General features: G+C 41.9%; 1 protein-coding gene across 1 annotated transcript in view; it reads left to right on the top strand.

Annotated features, from left to right (window-relative positions):
• LOC139642746 (monoacylglycerol lipase abhd6-A-like) overlaps positions 1–9,876 on the top strand; it is a 32,686-nt gene extending 22,810 nt beyond the window's left edge. Inside the window, exons 7-9 of the mRNA XM_071517737.1 lie at positions 18–72; positions 4,878–4,978; positions 9,275–9,876. Of these exons, the coding sequence (XP_071373838.1) occupies positions 18–72; positions 4,878–4,978; positions 9,275–9,454 (336 nt within the window). The 3' untranslated portion in view covers positions 9,455–9,876. The remainder of the gene's footprint in view (positions 1–17; positions 73–4,877; positions 4,979–9,274) is intronic.
• Positions 9,877–25,576: the final 15,700 nt, after the last annotated feature.

Raw genomic sequence — 25,576 nt, 5'->3', positions numbered from 1 at the left:
TGTGTGTGTGTTGTCAGATCTTGCAGGGCCTGGTGGATGTCAGGATTCCACACAATGACTTCTACAGAGAGGGTCAGTCAGTACTCGTATTGATCATCAATACTCTCTGCTGGAAACTAATTCTCTGTTCATCTGGTAACAGTGACTCTTGGATCCCAACATCCACCAGCCACTTTCACTATTTAACCAGCCAGCTGGATGTTTAGAATAGAATAGGACTCAAGATGATGGTCAGTTACCTGATACAGAGCCCGGCAGCTGAGGGTGAGTTTACACCATTGGGCAATATGAGTGATTCTCAACCTGGGGGTCAGGAGCTAATTTTGGGGGGTTGTGATTTCTGGGATAAAAAAAAACAAAGCAAATTTGTTATTATATCTATTTTTCTTTTCAGATTTTTCTCAAATTTTTGCTTTTTCTTGTGAAATAGGCCTACTGAATAGTTTTCAGTGTCATGGCCTGCCTCCTCTCATAATGAATCAAATGAGACTTCAGTACTCTGCACATGGAGTGGGGTGGGCGGGGGTTATGAGCCACATTACCCATAACCTCCCTCTGGATATTGGGAATTATCTGAAGCCTCCAGGGCTGCAGGTTTTACTTCCATGGAGCGAAAGTTAGCTGTCCAGTCAAAACTGACTGGCCAATTGTTATCTGGTTCTGAAGCTCAGTGGGTAGAGGAAGGAGCTAACACTGCCATTTTGATGTCAACCAAAAACACTGCACACATTAAGATTAGCAGTAAGAAACTGTTGCTCATTGCTTGCCTGGCAGATCTGAAGGGAAGAAGCTAATAGGATAATCACTACAATTAAACTGAGAGATGGCTCAGTAATTAGGGAGCTACAGCTAATTAATGCAGCATTTACAGAATTTTATAGAACATTATACACTTCTCAGGGAAGTGACACGGCTTCAACAGAGGCTTTCCTAAACACTTTAGCTGTTCCTGTTATATCAGAAGAGGATCGGGAGATCTTGAAGCTAGTTTTCAAGTTTTTACGTTTTTTCAAGTTTTTTGTTTTATTAGTCATATGTAGGTTAACGCAGGGTCAACAATACAATGAAAAGTGCTGGACGAGAGTCAGGTCAGCTCAGCAGTAAAAAAAAGAAAAAAGAGAAACAATAAAATAAGAATAAAATAGAACAGAATATAGAGCAGTATACATATGTAAAGTGAGATCTATGTACATAAAAGTGACAAGTGTATTGCACAGAGGGTATGTATCAGTCCTGGTTGAATAGCAGCAGTCCGTGAATAGTGCAGTTTTTATCTAAATAGTGCAGACAAGCAGGTGAGCAGAAATGCAATGAGGGGTACCTAATTTTATGAGTTTAGAAGCCTGATGGCCTGGTGGTAAAAACAGTTTTTAAGTCTGGTGGTGCCTGCAGCCATGCTCCTGTATCATCTACCAGGAGAACAGTCTGTGTGCTGGGTGGCTGTGGTCCTTGATGATACTGTGTGCCTTCCGCAGGCACCGCTGGTAGAAGATGTCCTGAATGGCAGGGAGTCCGTTGCCAGTGATGTGCTGTGCCGCTTTCACTACTCTCTGTAGTGATTTGCGACTGTGGGCAGAACAGTTTCCGTACCAGACTGTGATGCAGCCGGTCAGCAAGCTCTCGATGGTGCATCTGTAGAAGTTTGTGAGGATGCTGGCGTTCATACCAGATTTCCTCAGTCTCCTCAGGAAATAGAGCCGCTGGCGAGCTTTCTTGATAATATTTGATATTACTGAAGAGGAGGTCCAAAGGGCTGTATACTGTCTGCCAGGGGGCAAATCGCCTGGGCCAGATGGATTCCCAATAGATTTTTATAAGAAATTCTTACCTGGGCTTCTTTGCCCCTTGGTAGACATGTATAGGGAGACTCTTGTCAATAGCAAGCTACCTGATACATTAGAGCAAGCATTAATTACTCTGCTACTTAAACCAGGGAAAGATGCTAATCTTTGTGGTTCATATAGACCAATATCTCTACTGAATTTGGATTACAAGATTCTGGCTAAATTTATTGCTACTAGATTAGCTCGTCTCATACCTGGTCTTGTGTCCATGGATCAAACTGGGTTTGTTGTTTAATGTTTGAAGGCTCTATAATATTCTCTATTTTGCTAAACAGATCAAAGAACCTATTCTCCTTAGATGCTGAAAAGGCCTTCGACCGTGTCGAATGGAATTTTTTTATTTACCGTCCTTGAGAAAATGAACTTTGGTCCCAGATTCCTGGCCATGATTCAAATTCTCTATCAATATCCAAAAGCAGAAATTCTCATTAACCCTGACATCTCCTCTCAAATCCCTTTGACAAGGGGAACCCGGCAGGGGGTCGCCCTTGCAATTGAGCCATTGGCTATAGCAATTTGATCACATCCGTGGAGTAGAAGTTGGGAATGTAAAACATACCATCTCATTGTACGCTGATGATATTATGCCCCTTAATTTAGCAGCAGAAGTAATGTCCAAATTGAATGTACCCTTTTCATAGAATTATAGTTGTCTAACTTACCTTGGTTTACAAATATCAAATAGATTAGACTACACATTTTCCTTGAACTACAGCCCTCTGCTCAAGAAGATAGAGCAAGAGTTGGATAGATGGAAATCATTGCCTATCTCTTTAATAGGTACGGTAAACTCTATTAAAATGAGTATACTTCCTAAGTTATTATACCTATTTAGGACTCTCCCCATTCATGTCCCTCAGCACTTTTTCAAACGTTTAAATAGTGTGATAATAAAATTTCTCTGGCGGGGGAAGACGGCTAGAATAAAATTGAAGGTTCTCTGTCTAAGCCCATGCAAGGGAGGATTAGGCCTACCAGATTTCCACCTATACAATTTAGCAGCACAATCTATGGTCATAAGGGTTTGGCAAACAAACACACAGATTCCCCCGTCTTGGCTACAAATTGAGCAACATCAATTATTGAATGTTACCCTTTCTAGCCTTCCATATATTGCTTTATTCCATACATTTAAAGGTGTTGTTAATAACCCATTTGTTAAGCATGGTTGCAGAATTGTCAGATATTAGGAGAAAAAAAATCAACAATCCACTTACACAGCTACCCCTTTCTACACCAACCCAGGTCTACCTGAGGTACTTCATTGATTTGGTATTGTAAGAGTATTCAAACATTTGGGGACCTATTTGAAAACAAGGTACTGACTTTTGAGCAATTCCAGACAAAATTCCAGTTGCATTCCACACAATTTTTTAAGTATTTGCTGGTTACATGGTGGTCGATTATTGCCTTTGGCCCCTATGGAGTTAGACACTAACATAAGGGGCAGAGAATATGCAAAGAACTTTGTTTCATTTATGTGTAAAATGTTGATGAAATTATGTAACTGTGGCCCAGTGGGAGAAAATGGGAGCAAGATCTTGGTATTGCATTTAAGGATGAAGAGTGTAAATTAATTTGTCAAAAGAGTCATACACTCTCTTTCAACAGTCGCCATAAACTGCAACAATTTAATATTATACACCACAGCATCTAAATAAAATACATCTGAACTATTCTGATTTATCAGAATAATAATTTATTTAACAGAAATCGGACCTCTGGTCCATATGTTTTGGTCTTGCTCCCATTTAGAAGAGTATTGGAGAGTTGTGAAGGACTCTATTGAAAAGGTGATGGCTTAGAGCTAACTTTAAACCCAAGGCTGGTATCGTTGGGAGATTAACCTATATTGCCTTCAAGGAACGGTCAGAATATTATATTTATCAAAATGGCTTTGATTGCTGCCAATAAGTGTATTGCATTAAGATGGATGGTGCTGTACCACCATGCTCTACTATGTGGCTGAAGGAGCTTTCGTCTTATGTTCCAAAAGATAATGTATAACTTGAAGAAGAAACCAAGAACTTTTGACAAGGTGTGAGGTGGATTTCTCACCTACATGGCAGGCAATGAGACTGACTGACATGTAATGGACAATTTCTGAATTTATAATTTGGATTTATTGATGTAATCTTTATCGATTCTTCTTCTTTCTTTACAGAAAAACCACATGAATTTAACATGTGGAAAATCCCATGTGAAACACATGACATCACATGGGCAACATGTGTAACACATGTGAAATGTGTGGTTCTGGAACATTTTCAGGTGCTCCACATGTTATAACACGTAACATAACATGTGGAAAAACATGCTTTCACATGGGAAATTTTTCCTTTTCCCTTCCTGAGGGTGTGGGAGAGTATGAGTTGGTGTGGATTTGGAGCCCCTGACTGTGATTCTGCCTGAAGGTGCCCTTGAGTATAATAAATATATTGCAAAAAAAAAAAAAAAAAAGATACTGTTGCTCAGTCAAAAAGGGAGGCAGAATATTCTGTCGAATGGTTTATTCATGGAAACATATGAACCTGAGTGAGACCTTCGCCAGTATGACCAGTAGGTCGCTCTACATTTTGCATGCAGAAATAGAGGGTAAACCCACTTTTATTAGAAAATGAGTTGGCCCACTTTTTTTTTACTAAAAATAAATCTAAGGTGTAAATTCAGGATATAATAAGTCATATAAAACTTAAGGTAAGAAAGTAAAAATATAATTGTTTTTTTTGGTCAGGAGGTGAACTGACCTCCTGATTGGAGGTCAGTTCACCCTCATTGTAATTTCCCACTGCCTCACTGCTGACATGCTGCTCTGGAGCTTCTTCTAAAACCATCTCCAGACCTCAAAACCACAAGCTCAAAACAAGGCTGTCTTTGTCAGTCCTTGAAAAGTTGACATTTTGGAGAGTCACCCAGCAGCCATAATCCCAGGGTGATATTACAGCTACAATAACTGCTGTGTGTGTGTGTGTGTGTGTGTGTGTGTGTGTGTGTGTGTGTGTGTGTGTGTGTGTGTGGGTGGGTGTTGTACAGTGTTCATGGAGATTGTAGGAGAGAAGTCTCGCCACTCCTTACAGGAAAATCTGCATCTGATCACAGCACCCCTACAGGTCATCTGGGGGAAGCACGACCAGGTAAATAAATACCTATCCACACAGCATGCTGCCCCCAAGGGCGTCACTTTGTGTTGAAAAGTGGTGGGGACATAAGGGCTCAGATGAAAAATCTTTTTTTAAAGGTCTTCAACATATGCGATTTTAGGCAATGTAATGGGGGGATATGGTATGAGGTCAGAGTAGATAATTACAGCGAGAAAAAATTTGTATAACGGCGCATCAAAAGGGCAAAGCCTAGATACTACAGAGTCGACAATACGAAAATACTCAGCATAAAAGGCACAACAACGTCGACCACACTAGTCATCCATATGCTTCACATCCACAGCTGCAACACCATGTCAATCGAACAATGCCAATATCACATCTACTGTAGAAAGCACCTGTGCATGTGAGTCAGCCCAGCGATAACAATATCCAATAACAATATCCAATATCACTGCCCTAAAATATGACAAAGTAGAAACAACTAAAGGAATAACGTCTACAACGTTAGCTAAAGATAATAAATCACCCTTATCTTTAGATGGTAAGTTATACCTTGTTTCGATGCTGCATACTTTTTTTTTTTTAGAGAAACAGAGTTCACAAGAGTTCATGAGTCAAGTTCAACCGATCATGACTTATAAGCATAAGGTTTAAATATCGATATGTGAGAACATGAATTAAACTGGAGCAGGGATTAGATTATTTCTATTTATTTATCCATATTCATTTTAAAACAAACTCAAATCATTGATTTGATTTTTTATTAATTCTTTTAAAATTCCACACAATTCATTCATACATTTCACACAATTAAACTCAAATACCACCCCTGTCAGTCTCCTCCACTAGGGGCCGCCACAGGATAATCAATCATAGAAAAGTACAGTAGCTAGCTACACACACAGACTGTAAAAAAATATATGGACGTAGTCACCGTGACGTCAGCCATTGGTTTGTGGAGTCCCGTTTTGAAGCTGAAAGTTGGGGATTACAAGCGCTGCCATGTTGACAGTTTTTGGAGCCGGAGCAGCTAGCATGAGAGGGGTTTCCTACAGAGCCGCAGCGCCGCCTGCTATTGGTCCGTGATCGGCGAGCTGCACGATCACTGGACAGGTGACCTGTCAATCACGCCCCAAAGCACAGTCTGCTTTATCGTCTATTTTACCATAACTTACAAAATGAACATCATGCTGTATTGAAGAAGACTTGAAACTAGCGATTGAGACCATAAACTCATTAGGAGTGTTTACTGAGGTAATAAATCAAGTGAGAAGTAGGGTCATTTTCCCATAGACTTCTATACAATCAGACTTCTTTTTGCAGCCAGTGGAGTCGCCCCCTGCTGGCCATTAAAAAGAATGCAGGTTTAAGGTTTATTGTGCAAATAATTGTAATAATAATAATAATTCTCAAAGCATTCTCATTTGTTAGTTAAGATTTCTTGGTGCAAGCTATTTTTCAGAACATTTTTAACAAATGATGCTTTTAAAAAGTGATGGGGATAAAATCGACCATTTCAAAAAGTGGTGGGGACATGTCCCCAGCGTCCCCAGTGTAAATGACACCTATGCCTAACCCTAACCCTAAACCCTAACCTTAACCCTGTTGGGTGGAGCCACACGTGTAGCTCCACCCAACATGTAGCCAACATCAGCCCTTCTTCTTGTGCTTTCGAGACAAGACGGCACACTGCCCCCGCCTGGTAGAATCTTACCATTACAGCTCACACTGATCTCTGGACTTTGTTCATACACCAGTCATTAAAAAGTTCACAGGTAACATTTCCAAAATAAGTCTTTAGTTAAATAAGAACCAAATTACTCATATCTTACTATTTCTATCTATGGTCAATATGTTGATTCCATTTGAAGTAAATGGGATATGTATTCAGAAGCTCCACTTCCATTGATACTGTAACAAAAACCTCATAACAAATTACATCTTTTTTTTTTTAATCATATTTTGTGGAACAGTATTACAGTGACTAATAGTGTCATTTTTGACAGGGGGGGAAATCTAAAAAAAACATATGTGGCCAATGCTGCCCCTATGAATAAAAAAAAATTAAAACATTAAACATTATCACATAAAAAATTATGTTCACTTGCATTATAAATAAAACATTTCTTTACTCCATTTTAAAGCCCCTACGTGTAGAATTTTTATCTGATTATATCATCCTCCAATTGATTTTGATACCATAAAAGTACAATGCTGTAGGAATAATGGTAACACTTTACAATAAGGGTACACTAAGTTAAGGGTTAGTTAATGCTTAATTAAGGGTTAGTTAATGTTTATTAAGCATTAACTAACCCTTAGTTAACAGTTAATAGACAGTTTAATAGTTTATAAAGATGACTATTAAATAATGTCTAAATTAATACCTTAGTTAACATGAACACCATTAGTAAATGATTACCAGACACATTAGTTAACTGTTAATTATTAAGCATTAACTAACCCTTAATTAATGTACCCTTATTGTAAAGTGTTACTGGAATAATATAGGAAGTAATGCTTGGGCTACAGTTATCTGCAGCAGTACTTTGTTTACATATTCCAGCTGTATGGAGGGGGGTGTTGCCCAACATGTGGCCCCGCCCCATCGAGGGGTCCTTGGCTTCTGCTGATAATCCACAAATTTCTTGTTTTTCTTGATTTTTGGCGACACTTCCGGTGATCAGCAGTTATTGCATAATCGCTTCTCTTTGTCCCTTCTCATCTCCTCTCTCTCCCCTCTCTTTCCCTCTCTCCTTCCTGTCTCCCTCTCTCCTCTCTTTCTCTCTCTCTCTCTCTCCTGTCTCTCTCTCTCCTGTCTCTCTCTCTCCTCTCTCCCCTCTCTTTCTCTCTCTCTCTCTCTCCTGTCTCTCTCTCTCCTCTCCCTCTCTCTCCTCTCTCTCTCTCTCTCTCTCTCTCTCCTGTCTCTCTCTCTCCTCTCTCCCTCTCTCCCCTCTCTCTCTCTCTCTCTCTCCTGTCTCTCTCTCTCTCCTGTCTCTCTCTCCTGTCTCCCTCTCTCCTCTCTCTCTCTCTCTCTCTCTCTCTCTCTCTCTCACACACTCTTTCCTGTCTCTCTCTCCCCCCTCTCTCTCTCTCTCTCCTTCTCTCTCTCTCCTCTCTCCCCTCTTTCTCTCTCTCTCTCTCTCTCCTGTCTCTCTCTCCTCTCCCTCTCTCTCCTCTTTCTCTCTCTCTCTCTCTCTCTCTCTCCTGTCTCTCTGTCTCCTCTCCCTCGCTCTCTCCTGTCTCTCTCTCTCCCCTCTCTCCTGTCTCTCTCTCTCCTGTCTGTCTCTCCCCTCTCTCTCTCTCCTGTCTCTCTCTCTCCTGTCTGTCTCTCCCCTCTCTCTCTCCCCTGTCTCTCTCTCTCCTGTCTGTCTCTCTTCTGTTTCTCTCTCCTGTCTCTCTCTCTCTCCTCTCTCCCCTCTTTCTCTCTCTCTCTCCTGTCTCTCTCTCCCCCCTCTCTCTCCTGTCTCTCTCTCTCCTGTCTCTCTCTCCCCTCTCTCTCCTGTCTCTCTCTCTCTCCTCTCTCCCCTCTCTTTCTCTCTCTCTCTCCTGTCTCTCTCTCCTGTCTCTCTCCTCTCTCCCCTCTCTCCCCTCTCTCTCCTGTCTCTCTCTCCTGTCTCTCTCCTCTCTCCCCTCTCTCTCTCCCTCTCTCCCCTCTCTCTCTCTCCCCTCTCTCTCTCTCCTGTCTCTCTCTCCTGTCTCTCTCCTCTCTCCCCTCTCTCTCTCCCTTTCTCCCCTCTCTCTCTCTCTCCCCTCTCTCTCTCCTGTCTCTCTCTCCCCTCTCTCTCTCTCCTGTCTCTCTCTCTCTCCTCTCTCCCCTCTCTTTCTCTCTCTCTCTCCCCTCTCTCTCTCCTGTCTCTCTCTCTCCTGTCTGTCTCTCCTGTCTCTCTCCTCTCTCCCCTCTCTCTCTCCCCTCTCTCTCTCCTGTCTCTCTCTCCCCTCTCTCTCTCCTGTCTCTCTCTCCTCTCTCCCCTCTCTCTCCCTCTCTCCCCTCTCTCTCTCTCCCCCCTCTCTCTCTCCTGTCTCTCTCTCCCCTCTCTCTCTCCTGTCTCTCTCTCTCCTCTCTCCCCTCTCTTTCTCTCTCTCTCTCTCCCCTCTCTCTCTCCTGTCTCTCTCTCTCCTGTCTGTCTCTCCTGTCTCTCTCCTGTCTCTCTCCTGTCTCTCTCTCTCCTCTCTCCCCTCTCTTTCTCTCTCTCTCTCCTGTCTCTCTCTCTCCTGTCTCTCTCTCTCCCCTCTCTCTCCCCTCTCTTTCTCTCTCTCTCTCCCCTCTCTCTCTCCTGTCTCTCTCTCTCCTGTCTGTCTCTCTCCTGTCTGTCTCTCCTGTAGGTGCTGGATGTGTCGGGGGTGTCTGTGCTGCAGGCGTCTCAGCCCGGCTGCCAGGTGGCGCTGTTGGAGCGCTGCGGTCACTCTGTGGTGCTGGAGCGGCCCAGGAGGACCGCCCGGCTCATCATGGACTTCCTGTCTGCACAGGAAGTCGACGGCCAGGGCGGCGAGAACATTTCCTGAAGACGTGACGATGATGATGAAGATTAAATTGATGAAGATGATGCTGAGGGTGATGATTATGAAGATGATGATGAAAGTGTTGAAGAGGATTATTATGATGAAGGTGATGAAGATTATATTTTTTCTAATGCCCACTGGAGACTCAGGGGAGCTGACTGGCTCAAAATACCTGTCTGTCTTTATTTGTACCTGTCTCTCTGTCTGTCTACAAAACCATTTACCTGAAAATCTACCTCTGTCTGTTAGTCTGCCGACCTGTCTGTCTCTCTACCTGTCTGTCTGTCTCTCCACCTGTCTGTCTGTCTCTCTACCGGTCTGTCTTTATCTCTACCTGTCTGTCTCTCTACCAGTCTGTCTTTATCTCTACCTGTCTGTCTCTCTACCGGTCTGTCTTTATCTCTACCTGTCTGTCTTTGTCTCTACCTGTCTTTATCTCTACCTACCTGTCTCTCTACCTGTCTGTCTCTCTACCTGTCTGTCTTTATCTCTACCTGTCTGTCTTTATCTCTACCTGTCTGTCTCTCTACCTGTCTGTCTTTATCTCTACCTGTCTGTCTCTCTACCTGTCTGTCTCTCTACCTGTCTGTCTTTATCTCTACCTGTCTGTCTTTATCTCTACCTGTCTGTCTCTCTACCTGTCTGTCTGCTGAGCTGTGTTTTTGCTTTAGATTTTAACATGAAATGCAGGAGGTATATTTCCATATTTCTGTCTTTACAGATGCGTCTCTGTATTTACAGCACTGTGATACACAGTACATTTACATGCTCACTAATATTTGATTTTAACCTGAGTAAGACAATTAATCAATGCCAATGTAAACATGTAAACACCTTTAACTGATTATCATTGCACGATAAACCCACTGAGATTTCTGCTCAGGTAGAGGCACTAAATAAACAACTACAAAGCAAGTAGTGGTTTGCGGTTAGCTAGCTAGACTACGCTGGGCGCTCCATCTTCAGTGGCTTTCCAGACTGCACTAAAATGAAGTGACATGATTCCCTTTTGGCAACTTTCAGATAAAAATGAATTGGAATTGATTGTTAGATGTATGTTATTTTTACAATCATATGTTCGCTTTTGAAAACTGTTTTCCAGAAGCGGGGACTTCAATCCACCGTTAATTTTAGCGGATATTGGTGATGTTTCGTCCCTCTTTGCAAGGTGATGTCTGATTTCCTGCTGTATGGTTACTTCAGAATTGGCCAAAACAAGGTCCCTTAAAGGGAAGCTTCCGATGTGTCCTACCTGGATGAGGCAGAACTACAACAGGAAAAAATTCTGCCTAGATAGGAAGCTTCCTTGGGTTGGAGACAGAGCCTTTCTTTTTGGTAGTTATCTAGACTCTGATTCGCTGTCTGACTGTCTGTTACACTCAACAAACTCGTCTGTCTGTAATATCGGCTCGTCTGTTTATTTAAGGACCAATTTCAGTATGAGTTTCATTCCATAATGAAGCTGTAGCTCCGACAGAAAGCCTGGCGGTGTTGCTGGATTATCAGTTCCGCTACCTGATATGTTCGCTAGTTCCACAGTTCCTTCCATTTCTCCTCCTCAGAGCGACATGTTGGAAGGCTAGTGGTATAATCCATTTGCCACTTAAAAAAAAAAGAAACTCTCAAAGCACATGGAGAGGTCAGTTGAGTCATCTGATTTACTCTGTTCATCCATTTCTTTATTTGAGCATCAGTCAATGTGGAGGGGGGCATCAGGGTCAACTTAGAAGATTTATCATAACAAATCTCTTCGGCTGTTTTCTACAGAAGCCCATTGATGACATACATTCATACATTTTATTTGTTGTTTTCCCATGATAACGAGTTCATTTTATTTGTTTTCACAAGATAGAGTTATTTATGTCATATTCTCAGGATAACAAAGTAATAGTTATCTTGTTATCTGAAACTTTGTTTTCCTGAGATAATAAATTCATTTATATTGTTCCTCATTAATAATAATGTGCTTTCCTTTAGTTCCAAGCAGAAAATTATCTCATTATCTTGGGAAAGTTATCCCAAGATCTTGAAATACACAAGTTTCTTATCTTGAGAAAACAAAGGAAATTTAACTTATCACAGGAAAACGGCGTAAATAAAATGTAGGAATACATGTCCTCAATGGGCTTCCGTAGTTTTCATATTCAAACGAAACTTTGCTTGAATTTTCCTCATAAATGTGATCTGTAGCAGCAGCTGCTCATAATGGAGCGAAGAAAGCGGGCTACAGCATTAATGCCATTCATGAGCCTGATTAGCGTTCCTTTGTGTTTGTTTCCTGAATTTTTTAAAATTAAATGACACAATATGAAGACACTGAGCATAAGCAGGTACTGAGTATACAAACAACTAGCCAGTTGGGGGGCAGGAAATAAGACATATAGACATACATTTAAAACTGAACATCACATATTGACATAAATTGACATCATATATTCACAGTTTTAACAGTTTGGCATTATCTGAGGAACTAATGTTCGAAATGTACAGTTCAAGCTACTTTACAGGTACAGTAAAGGTTTTCCATGACCGTATTTTCATGTGTGAGTATGAAACGAGCCGAACACACGTGGCAGCTGAACAGATAATCCACCGACAGGGGCACAAAAGGAAAACTCACTGTTGACTAAGTTTTTACCTTTCTGGAGCCCTTTACTTCCAAAATAACATTGAGGAATATGTAGACTCTGTACACACTGTTTTAAATACTGAGTAATGAACGTCAGGTAACTTTCCCCCCCATAGAAATGCAATGTTTTGGAATAAAACCATTCGTTCACATGTTGATTTTTGCACATTTGTCATCTCCTCTTTCATTCAATTTAAACCTGACGCACAGATTAAACTGGACGACCAGCTGGGAAAAGGAGCTATCTGCAGTTTTAATTGCATGGAGACAATTTTCAGAAAGTCAGAATGATAAATGTACTTGAAGTGAATGAATGTTTTATGGAATGTGTCTGATGTATGTGTGATTATCATGTAGTTTGAAAACAAAAATAATTCAATAAATGAGGTATAATTTTTCATTAAGAGCTGTGTCCACTGAGATTTAATTAGCGTAAACACTGTTACCAGCACATGTTCCTTTGACAAAAATAGATTTGTCAGAAATTACATTTTCTGTATGCTTTTGATCGTCTCTCTTTTCGTCCATATGACTCGCCTGTCATTTTAAACTCTGAAACACAAAATAAACCTTGTACGGTGTGTTGCTGTAATAAGGACGAGGAGGAGAGAAGGGTTTACAGATTTATTTGTTGGTGCTTTCCAAGCTCCACTTCTGTTTCAAATCTCTAAAAAAGTAATAATAAATTATGGAACCACAAACTGTGGCATTATGGAATACACAGCTACCAAACTCCTACTTTTAACATCTTCCTTATTTTGTGAGTTCAACTTTCTAAAGAGGTTTAGTAGTAACTAAAAAAGAGAGTATCTTCAGCTGGTGATCATTATAAGCCAAACAACCACCAGTATCAAAGAAAATGTTTGCAGAAAAGCATTTATTTATGTTTTTTTCCTTCCTTAAAACACTCATCTTCGTCTAACTTATATCAGTTTGGTGCTACTTACTTTGATGTATACAATGGATTTACACCATGTGTTTGGAAGGCTTCCGTATTAACTGTATAACCTCCCACAGGGTGGTAAGATGGTTGTATTCGCCCCTGGGTGTCGGTCAGGACACAATAATTCCACTAATTAATGTTCTTCTCTTTATTTAGTCAGTCCAGATGATAACAGCATAGCAGACTTGGATACTGGTTATACGTAAGGAGTAATGATGAATGATGAATAGGTACAGGGCATGTGTGGTTCTAGGACAGAAATAAAATTGAGAACAAATATTACTTAACTACTTAATTACTCAACCTACTTAAAGTGGATACAGACAACTTTTCAACTTTCCCCTGTTGTCCCCCCCTAGTGTTTCCAAGTGGTATTGTTGTTTGCGCCGCTGTTGCAAAGACAACCAGATTTTTTTTTTTTTTTTACTGAGGATAGCTACCGGACCTCTTTTGGTTGCGCAATAGATGACGCACTTCCTTTGTGCCGTAAGTCGAGCCTTCATTCTCCCGGGAGATCGAACCCGGTGGCAGACAGAGCTGCATAGTGAAAGCGAGGCTTATAGGGAACCAATCTAAACGCCGATGGTGTCATTATTCTATAGACATTACACTGTGCAATCAACATTTACTTCATAATGATATGTTAAAGCAAAAAAGTTGTCTATAGGGTCTTTAAATTACATGTGTAAACATACAGCATTCTTCATTAAACAATTATACATTTAGTCAGGGACAAAAATAGACAACCAAACATCACACTCCATGAAGCCTGCATAGACCCAGAACAGTCTACATGACAGATTAAGGTCAGATACTATCCTTCATTATGAGCTACAGGCCATCATTATGTGGACTCCCTCTAGTGGATCAACAATGCGTCTGCTCTACTCCGATTACTTTCCGACTTCCCACGTTCCCTTTTTAGCCTTCAAGTCAGGCTACTGTAGTTATTACCAAATCAAATTCAAAATGGGAACAAATTCTTCATTACGCCAGGGACTATTTTCGGTGCTATGGAACTACTTTCCTGAGATTGCAAACGTGTTTATGGTCGGCTTATTAAGATGTTTGAGGAAAAAGTCAGCTGGCCCGGTGCATGGTGATGATGAAATATGCTGCAGAGCAGCAGCATGGCTCTGTGACGGGTTTTTAATTGTTTTTTTTTAATACAATGGAGTTCTATGGCTGCTGAGACATGGCTGCATTGGGCTACATGGACTTGTTGGCAAAACAAAATCAGCAATGATTTTATTATTTTCATAGGATTTGGATTTGTTGATGGGAACAGGGCTTACAGCAAAAAAACATTCTGAGCCTGAAATGTTCCTGACTGATTTTTTTTTTTTTTTGGGGGGGGGGGGGTTGTCAACACACTGCACCATCGCACCATTTATTTCTCTATTTCTCTATAAAACTAGTCCAATATCAAGAACAACAAAAACAATTGACTCATTCCTGTGCTGAATGAATGAATATTCAACACACAGCATTATTAATCTATAAACCTATTGCAATAAGGAGAACTGTGGAGCCCCTCAGGGGTCACCTGGTACAAAAAAAAAATGATGCAGGAATCAGTGGGCACGGTTTTATTACAATTTCCTCCTAAACCTGCCCACAGATCAGTAAACCATGTGCACAGATTTGTAATATCTACGTTGATGACATCAAAGAGGGACTTTTAGACCGATATACAGTGGGCCAGAGCCAATACACACCGCTTGGCATACATATAGTGAGCTGTAATAGCCATTAGGCACCTAGACCATATGTGAACCATAACCACTGATTAGTTTTTCTCAGTCGCTTTGGTACATTTCTTGAATCATCCTTAACATTTGCAAAACAGTAAATGCATTTCTCAAAACAAATCGTACAAACAGCACCACACAACGGATTACCTGCTAAAGCCCGTAACTTGCTCAAAATCCTTAGTCTGTCTCTCAAAAGTAAATATTTATGTCAATGAACATGTCAGTGCCATCAGAATGACAAGTCCTTGTGTCATTGTTTACAAACAAGATAGACAAAATGCTTAGCCATGTTGTCAATATAACAGTGTACTCTGTAAGTATTTTCTGATGTAAACTATGGCAAAGGTTTTCATGACAATGATTGAAAATGTAAAAGGGCCACACTTTTTCTGTATGGCAGATATCAATTTCACAGTACAAAGTTACACATTACTGTATGTGGGAGACTGATTGCAAGAGATTGGACAGGATTCACATTTACGCTTTTACTGTTTGTACTGTAATTTGTTGACAGACCATGTCACTGCGATACAGAAAAGAAAAAGACACAACTGTTTTACAGCACTGCATAGCACAAAGGAAAAAAATACAAAATTAGAAATGTAAACATAGGAAACACCCTTAGGCAGAACTGTACATGCAGCACTGTATGGGGAATTACAGTGCAGTCTTTCTATACCTAACGTTCCTGTCTTGTAACACTGTGTTGTGCTCTGTCTATATATACTTGCCAATTGAAGGTTCATGAGATGCACCTCTGAGCTATTTTAGAGAACTGGTTGATCATTGGTCGATCTAACGCTTCACACATTCCCCTTCATTAGTGAGAATCAAGTCAAGATTCACCTGAGAGCAATTCATCAATTCAGGACACATTTATAAAAAAAGTCTAATAGAAATGTACAGAAAATATGCTTGACAGATTATGACAACTGGTTCAACCATTTTGCATGTAATGACTTATGCAATGAACTAATGCCTAGATGTTTTGGGGAGTAAGACTATTCAACAGAGAACCAGTATAATACATTTTGATCAACATGACATAAGCAATTGATAATGTAGGAAACAGCAGACAATTGTACATAATCATTTGCATGAATGTGCCAAAGCATTTGCAATTTGTTCAAAAGAATGAGAAACTGCTTTTATGATGTGCACAAGTGACTAGATGATGTGGAGGTTGAACAAGTACTTTTGAGAATTTCAATTCTGATCTGAGAAATGTACCAAAGTGACTGAGAAAAACTGTAATCACATCAGTAGGTCTAATTTATGATCCGATGTGTGTTTTGGTGACAATATGAAGCCTATTTACTCCCTACATCATGCTTTTAGAAAAAGCATGTTAATTAAATTGTATATGCAACTCTGTGGGCCGCTGTGGTGTCCCTGTTTGGTGTTATCAATATACATATTACTAATCCATGCGCACGGTTTACTGTTCTGTGCGCATGGAGCCGTGCGCGGTTTACCAATCGGCCCGTATGGATTTCCACATCAATTATTTTTTTCTTACCAGGTGACCCCTGGGAGCTCTGTAGAGAACAGCCAAAGCAATGCCACATTTTTATGCTGAATGACGATTGTAAATTGTGAAAGACGGATCACGTTCCGCTCTGTCATTGCTGCTGTAACTGTCACTCCTGGTGTGGTCAGATATCGGAGAGCGTGCATAGCGGCATTGTGTCTGGGATTTATCTCCCCAAAAAAAAAAGTAGCTTGCTGTTCATTGGATAAAAAAAAATACTTCTCACATTCCATTGGTAAATGTAAAATATTGCTTTGCTTCGCTGAATATGATTGGATAAAACGCATCAAAAACAAAAACTCACGTCGAGTGTGTTTCTTTTGTTTTTGTCGAAAATAGTTTGTGAATCTAAAACGTCCATATGCCGGAAATCTGGCACCTGGCCGGAGGTCTTTAAGCCCTGCGGGAAGAAATGCATTAAAAAACACCAGCGTTATCCTTTAATTATCCACATGCAGTGCAATTATCCAATTAGGTATGTGCACTATGTGCACTCACGATCTCTGATTACAGAAACATGCTTATGTGACCTGTCTATCCCGTCCCCCCAAATCAACAGGCCAGAGTCCCAGAATTGGCGGATGACTGTAGTTTATTACCAATCTGTAATCATGAGGCATACAAGTGGTTTGTATTAATTCAATAACATAAAAAAACTAAATTAAATACTTGTTTTGTAACAATATACATCTCTTTCAATATGAAAACAAAATCCAAACCAATATATATATATTGTATGAAACAAAAAGATGTACAACAAATAATCTTTTAGTAGTCTACCCTCTAGTGGGTGAAAACTAAATTACATCGCCATGTGTTTACTTTGGCTACAAGCCTACAAAGTGCATTATCAACAGAAATAACTAAATAACTAATACAGAACAATAATTACCTGTAATCATGAGGCAACATACAAGTGCAATGCTCAGTCTCTCTCTCTCTGGATGAATCAGCTCTCCTAAAGAAGTTGCATGAAAATGTTAGCTAGCTCTACTATAGAAGTTAACTTGTTCAAGACCGTCAAGAACCACAAAACACTCGATCATAAAAACATAATGCACGGATAGATTTACACCAAACTCGCTACAGAGTTTACCGGAAGTATATTCATTCAAATTCCACAAGGCAAACTAACCCTGAATGTGTTTTACAACTTTTATGAGCGATTTATCCAGGAGCAACAAACACAACTTACCACAGCAAGCATTCAAAGTGCAGCTGCGGATGAGTAGCCTACATTCCATGGCCAGCAGATGTCGTTGTCCCCACATTTACAGGAATTTAATTACACTACATATTAACACAGTTACACCCCTCTTAAATTCTGCTAAATTGGGGCAACACAAAAAAAAAAAAAAAAAAAAGACTCAAGTGAAGGACAGAAAAAAATGTGTGTGACCTTTTGAGCATTAGGTTATGTCAGTTAGAAAACTCTTCCCTCAGAAGTGTGTATAAGAAAGGGGATGGCCAATTCCCAAACCTAACACAGACTAAAGAGATGTGCTGTACACCTCTCCTATCAAATCTATCTATCTATTACTCCATAATAGAAGTATGCAAGAAAAACATGTTACAGCTGTCTGTCTCAACTCAACAAATTCATCTGTGTTCTGACTTTACCCAGCAAAAGTACTCCAGACAACAGAAAGAATGGAATTGACAGTGGATGCAGAATCATCCATAACCTGATTGTTCATCTCACCAATAAGCCTATCAGGAGGTTTAATGACCCTACCAACTCGTGACCTGACTGAAATGGGTTGCGTGCAAACTACAGTTTCCGGGGCAGCCCTGGTTGTGAGGGAAGGTTCAGCAATGTCAGAAGGCGCAGAGAGGGGCAGAGAGTCATTTTGAGTCACAGAGGACTGAACCACATCACTGTCTGTGTGCATGACTAAATCATTGGAGGCACCAACAATCCCATCGTCCTGCAGAGGAGTATTCTCAACTGTATCAGGCAAGTTGACAGGCAAATCCCCAGACTTGTCGTCCGTAACTGCATCAGGAAACAAATCATCACTCTCATAGTCATTGTTCACAGTGTCATCAGTCTGAGTCATCAGCCAATGCAATGTCTGTACATCACAGTCCTGTACTCTATCAGTTGACATGGCTGCACTATGTTCACTCCCACATGACACTTCACTGTACTCTGAGCAAGTGGAACCTCATCCCCCTCATCCTCCAGAGAAAGGAAACTAACAGATAGCAGGAGATTCCTATGAACTATCCTTTCCTGAGCTGAGAGTGGGTCCCTAATCCTGTACACATTGATTCCAGACCTCACTGACATCACTTCATAAGGAGTAGACTCCCATTTATCCACAAACTTTTTCTTCCCTCTTGCTCCCTGGTTGACTACAAGCACCCTGTCTCCAACAGCCATGGGAGAACCTTTCACCTTATGGTTGTAGATATCAGCATGACGTCATTGGTCACTCAGACATTGCTGCCGGGCAATCTGAGCAGTGTCACTCAAGTCACGTTTCAGTCGAGACACAAACTCCAAATGTTTGACAACATTGTCACTGGGAAGGGCATGCTGGAACATGAAATCAATAGGGAGTTGAGGAATCCTCCCAAACATGAGATAAAACGGCACAAAGCCCGTCGTCTCATGAGCTGTGAAATTGTAACAGAAGGTCAATGACTGTAACATGCGTGGCCACCTCTTTACTCTGAGGCAAAGCTCTTATCATATTTCCCAGCCTTCTGTTAAACCTCTCTGCTCTCTGATATGGGGGTCGTGTGCGACTTCCATACTCCAGCCATCTCCAAGAGTTCTTTGATCAGCCGACTTTCGAAATTGGCCCCCTGATCAGAGTGAATTCGCTTCGGAAACCCGTAAATGCAGAAGTCATTCCACACGTCGATGAGCAATTTTTGATTGATTTTTGCAAGAGAACGCATGTGCCATCTTAGAGAACAACTAAAACATCTACGAATCTCTTATCTCTGCTCGGCAGTCCAGAAATCAATGCAAACCAATTCCATTGGTTCAGAAGTGTGAATGCTTTCAAGTGGAGCACGAGCATCCGGCTCTGGTGTCTTTCCTACAATGCAATGATGACACTTCACATTCTTCACATGATTCACAATGTCACGCTCCATCCCATTCCAGAAAAAACATTGTCTTGCTAGAGAGAGGGTGCGAGAGTGCCCCTGTCCTTCTACAAAAGGTCAGGGGCAGTCTTAGTATTACTGGATCTCAGTGCTGCATTTGACACGGTTGACCACACATATTACTAGACCGACTGGAAAACTGGGTGGGACTTTCTGGCACAGTACTAAATTGGTTTGAATCCTATTTAAAGGACAGGGACTACTTTGTGTCTATAAGTAATTACACATCTGAGCGGACAAAAATGACATGCGGAGTTCCCCAAGGCTCCATTCTGGGGCCTCTTCTATTCAACATCTACATGCTTCCACTGGCTCATATTATGGAAAACAACAAAATATGTTACCATAATTATGCAGACGACACACAAAGTTACATAACCATATCACCAGGGGACTATAATCCCATACAAGCGCTGAGTAAGTGCATTGAACAAATCAATGACTGGATGTGTCAGAATTTTCTTCAATTAAACAAAGATAAAAACTGAAGTAATTGTTTTTGGAGCCAAGGAAGAACAATTAAAAGTCAGTGCACAGCTTCAGTCGGTAATGTTAAAAACCACAAACCAAGCCAGAAATCTTGGAGTAGTCATGGACTCAGACCTGAATTTCAACAGCCACATTAAGACAATTACTAAGTCAGCCTACTATCACCTTAAGAATATATCAAGGATCAAAGGACTTATGTCTCAGCAGGATTTGGAAAAACTTGTCCATGCATTTATCTTCAGTAGACTCGACTACTGTAACGGTGTCTTTACAGGTCTCCCTAAAAAATCGATCAGACAGCTGCAGCTAATTCAGAACGCTGCTGCTCGAATCCTCACTAAGACCAAGAAAGTGCATCACATCACTCCAGTTCTGAGGTCTTTACACTGGACAGGACGTCTGTCAAAGAATTGATTTCAAAATACTACTGTTGGTTTATAAAGCACTGAATGGTTTAGGGCCAAAATACATTTCTGACCTTCTGCTACGTTATGAACTGTCCAGACCTCTCAGGTGGTCTGGGGACAGGTCTGCTTTCTGTCCCCAGAGTCAAAACTAAACATGGAGAAGCAGCGTTCAGTTTTTATGCTCCACATATCTGAAACAAACGCCCTGAAAACTGCAGGTCTGCTGCAACTCTCAGTTCTTTTAAATCAAGGCTGAAGACTTTTCTGTTTGCCGCTGCCTTTTATTAAATCAAATAACTATTCATCTCTCACACTGCACTGTAACCTTTATTCATGTATTTTACACCTGTCTTATTCTATTTTAGCCTATTTTTTTGTTTTTTTATTCTCTTAGCTCTTTAATGAACTTTATTTTTCTTGGTCTTTTATATGAATTTTATCCTTTTCATTTTGTCTCGATGCTTTTAAAGTTTTATGTAAAGCACTTTGAATTGCCTTGTTGCTGAAATGTGCTATATAAATAAACTTGCCTTGCCTTGCCTTGATGACCTGCCATGTTGTGGAGGCCATGAAGAACTTACTGTTTCAAAGAATCAGGAACAATGAACTGAAAGAGTTTCTTGTTCATGTGAAGGACTCTTTTCTCCTTATAGCAGGCTATAACGGATGGTGAGTTTGTTCCAGTGCTTAAGTAGTTTCACTACACCACGAGGCTCAGCTATACGCTCACAGCTGGTAGGTCTCCAATGTCTCTGGACATAATACATGACCCTACAGATTGTGCCATCCTGTTCTTGCGGGCTCAGAAGTTTTCTTTGAGGGACAACAGTGGTCTGATCCTCCTGTTGAAGCTGAGGGATAGCTGCTCCAGTTCCCATCACTCGGCCAACACCACCTGTGCAGTGAGCATCTAAAATGGCAGAGATCTCTGAAGAGGCAAGGGAACTCTGTGGCGAGGGTGTAGTTTCTTCCACAGCATCCCCTTCGGGCAGCGCCTGGTCTCGGTCCTCAGGTAAGTCTGGTGACACCACAGCCTGACAATTGGTAGTGCATCTGAATGCATCTTGCACTTTGCTATCAACCACACCATTGATGTGCTCAAGGAGTGACACATAGGGCTCTGTAACTAGATGGTGGCCGATACAGGACTGGACAAATGGCTCTCTACTCAAAGCTATAAACTGCAAGCTTGGCAACCCAACGCTGTTCACATGCATCGAGTCTTGGCTTGGTGAGTATATAAGTCAGAGGTTATTGTCCGTCCAGGCACCAAAGTGGCAACCTTTCAGTGACTGAACTTATCACAGACGGCCCACTTTAATGCAAGAAATTCTAGCTGATAAGCTGGATAGTTAGAGTCCTGCTTGCAAAGGCCACAGGCCTAGCGATCTTCTCACCAGGTGGAATCTGGGACAGTAACACTCCGAGTCCATCAAATGAAGCATCGATGGCCAAAATGAATGGCGCATTGAAATCTGGATGACCAGTGTGACACTCATTGTCAGATCATGTTTCAGTGTCTCAAATGCTTCCTTGCATTTCACGGACCAGTCAGAGGGTGAGAGCTTCATCCAAAGCCGTCATCTTCTTTTTAGGCTTCTGGCCTTTTCTTGCTATGTTTTTTGTGTTTGGCTCAGCTGTGAGCTTGAAGAGAGGTTTGGCCTTAGCAGAGCAGCCCTCTATGAAATGTTGGTAGTAGAGAACCATACCCAAGAAGGACCTGATTTTCTTAGCACATGGTGTTCTTCCATCAGACTCCATGAGATCAGGTTTTGGACATTGTTTATGGCATGCACTTTCTCTGGGTCTGTCTATACGTCATTCTCACATATGATGTGGCCTAGGATTTTGACAGAGCACCACAGGAAATAGCACTTTTTGGGCGGCAGCTTCAGGTTGTTGGCGGCAAGACGAGACGGTCAAGTGCTAACTGCTCTGTGGGTGCAAAAAACATCAGGTCATCCAAATAGCACAAGATGCTTGTGAAGTTCTTGTCTCCAAATATGGAAGCGTTAACTCTTCCTGCATGATGGCGCCTGTGTTTGGCTTTGCCACTGCCCACCCATCCAGTGTGGTCCTACCTGTCCTATGTGTTGTTGTGTTGCTAGCGCACCTGTTTGTTCATGATGCATCTGTTGCTTGGGTGTATGACTGCCAGACCCTTCTTGGAATTCGATCATCTATGGTGGATTTCTATGGCACGATTCCGTGGGATGGTGTCTTCCAACCCCCATTCTCTCGGTCCTTCATGCCACTCCCTTGTCAGCCGTATGGAGGCTGGCCTCACCGAAGCTCCCGCAGACGCTGGAGGAAGTGGGGGAAAAGGGCCAGGGTGCAGGTGAAGCTGCGTAGGCTCCGAAAGCAAGGAGTTGCTGTTAATCCAGGCCGATCGCTGTATATGGGCCTGCCCTCGGCTTGTTCTGCTCCATCGGTGGATGGATCTCCCTTGCCCTGGTTGTCTGTGGATCTTGGCATCAGATTCTCCTGCCTCCAACCTGTGTTTCCGGACACTCCCTGTCAGCTGACTGCTTTCCCCCCGGTGAGACGTTCCTTGGAGCGCGGTGGAGTGGACTCTCGGTGCTTGCGCCCCTTGGCTTGGGCCTCTGCTGTTGCTGGTGGTGGGTCTGTGCCCCTCAGGATGGCACTGATAAATGCCCGCTTCATCGCTAATAAATCTTTCATACTGAATGATTTATTCATCTCAAAAGACTTGGATTTCCTGTTTCTCACAGAGACATGGGTGCATCCCAAGTCTCTTAAATTGCATCCATGTTTCCCTCACTTGCGTCTTAGTCCCTCCCACCGAGGATGCATGGAGAGACGCAAGGAAACCATGCGAGGAGAGAGGAAACAAGGAAATATGTTTTTAGAGAAATGAGACGTCCTTTCCTCTGAAGCGTCATGTGAAGCAACGTCCGTTTCTGCATGACAAAACGGGTTGTGGGTGAAATAAACGTAATTTAGGTTCCCCATGTTCTTGCATTAACGTTATATATCAAAAAGCATAAAACAACGGGCATTTACACTTGTACTGTTTCTCTGCCATCTCGTTCAAATTTGCCAGATGTAGGGGCGGAGAATTGACGTCATGGCGTTCAGCTGAAAGTCTTCCGGGAAGGCTGCTCTCGTGTCTCCTCGCTCATAGCTCCTCCGAGATCCCTCCTCGCTCCTCGATCCTCGCTCCTCGGAGCAGAAATAAGAGCTTTGGGACGACCTTCAAAATGACGGACCAGAATGACTTCTGGTTCAAGCGAGGATCGAGGAGCGAGGAAATATCAAATAAGAGACTTGGGATGCACCCTTGGGCAGAGGAGCATGGAATACGTGTCCGTCGGATTGTACTTTTATCAGCACTCCCAGGACCTCGGGCCGGGGTGGAGGACTCGCTGTGGTGTTTAGGAGCTCCTTTGCAAGTTGGACGGTGAGCACTGGGTCTTTCTCCTCGTTTGAACTGCAGATGACCAAAGTTGGTCGTTCAAATCTGTTTTATTGTATTTTAATTTACCGCCCCCCTGGCTCAAATAGTTCTTTTATGTCTGAATTCAGTGATTTTTGTATCCTCTATCTATTAGGCTGGACAGAGTTATTATGGTTGATGATTTTAATATTCACGTTGATGATAATATAAGCTTTAAATTTTATTCAACATGTGTTTGCTTCCACGCACATTAGGGGTCATACCTTGACGGCACGGTGGCTCAGTGATTAGCACTGTTGCCTCCCAGCAAGAAGGTTCTGGTTTCAAACCCCGGTCCGTCCCAGGTCCTTTCTGTGTGGAGTTTGCATGTTCTCTCCGTGTTTGTGTGGGTTTCCGCCAGGTGCTCCTGGCAAATGACACTGTGCCTGTGGTACTTTACCACAAAACAACTACTGCTTCGTTGTAGGGACGATAAGTTGATAGACATGGTTTCACTGAACAAACAAAATAATATTGTTTGTGTTAGTATGACAACTGTATGTCCTTGTATTGAGCAGTTGTATAGTTTTATGTCATGTGCCAACTTGTGTTTTTCCCCTCGGGGCTTGCCGTACTTGGATACTGCTTTGTTGAATGATTCGTTCATGTGCCGGTTACTGAAAACTCGAACTCGACTCGACATGGCAGCAGTATCGAACGTTCGACATGCTGCTTGTCTCGGTCAGCCTGCAGATACTGTGTCTGCCCAGGTCGGCTCGCTGCTGCGGGTTCCAGCTTGGTTGGTAGTTGTTTATCCTTTTGGTGTAACTAATCTTGTACTTTGTCTTAAGCTATATTACTAACAAATTTAAATAAAAGTATGCTTTTGTATTCTTTTAATTATTTTCTTAACAAACAATTGCACACACCAAATTTGAAAACTATTATTACAGTGATTCTCTCACCATAATAATAGACAAGTATAATCAATAAAACTAAAAACTGTTAACATTTACCAACATGCATGACTTAATAAGTCACCATCTAAAATATAATGAAATAGAAACAATTAACAGTAATTAAATAGGGTATCTTGCCCTCTGCTGGTCTAAAATGAGTACAACACTTAGTGTAGACACACAACATTGCCTGGAGCTGTATGACGACCAGATAACTCCATCAATGAAAAGCTTGAAAACCCAAAAAACTCTAAAGTTCGATTCATTCAGCTATACTGACCCGACATGACTGCATCAACAAAATTGGCGCTTTTCCACTGCATGGTACCAGCTCGACTCGACTCGACTCTACTCGCCTTTTTTGGTTTTCCACTGGCCAAGTACCAGGTACCAGGTAACATATTACGTAGTACCTGGTACTTTTTTTCGTAGCACCTCCGTCAAGGTTCCAAGCGAGCTGAGGCGATACCAAAAGGTGACGTAAAAACACTGCAGACCACTGATTGGTCAGAGAATCGTCATCGCGACACGGGACGTATATGCTAACGTTAGCTACCAGGCTAGCTTACCCTCTTGCGTGGCCTTGAGCAGCCAGAGAGCAGTCTGCTGTCTCGCTGCCTTCAGCCTCTTCTGAAATAAAATCTGTCTCCTTGCTGTGACTGACAGCCACACACCGAGAATTAAGAACACTATCGCTTCGATATCCTCCATTGTAGCTGTGTGTCGCGTTTCATGCAGCGTCGCAGCGTCACTATGACGACCAGTTTTGGGGGTGGGGCACATTGAGGGGGTACTATATGTGCAGTGGAAAACCACGTGGTACTACCAAAGGCGAGTCGAGTCAAGGCAAGTTGAGCCAGTACTATGCAGTGGAAAAGCGGCAAATGACGCGA

This window comes from Centroberyx affinis, unplaced genomic scaffold (assembly GCF_046629955.1).
Source record: "Centroberyx affinis isolate AG114_WGS23_722 - 3 ecotype Tasmania unplaced genomic scaffold, CSIRO-AGI_Caff_v1 ptg000516l_1, whole genome shotgun sequence".
Taxonomy (NCBI): Eukaryota; Metazoa; Chordata; class Actinopteri; order Beryciformes; family Berycidae; genus Centroberyx; species Centroberyx affinis.
Note: the sequence above shows the minus strand (reverse complement) of the source record. Positions and strands in the feature narration are given on the sequence as shown.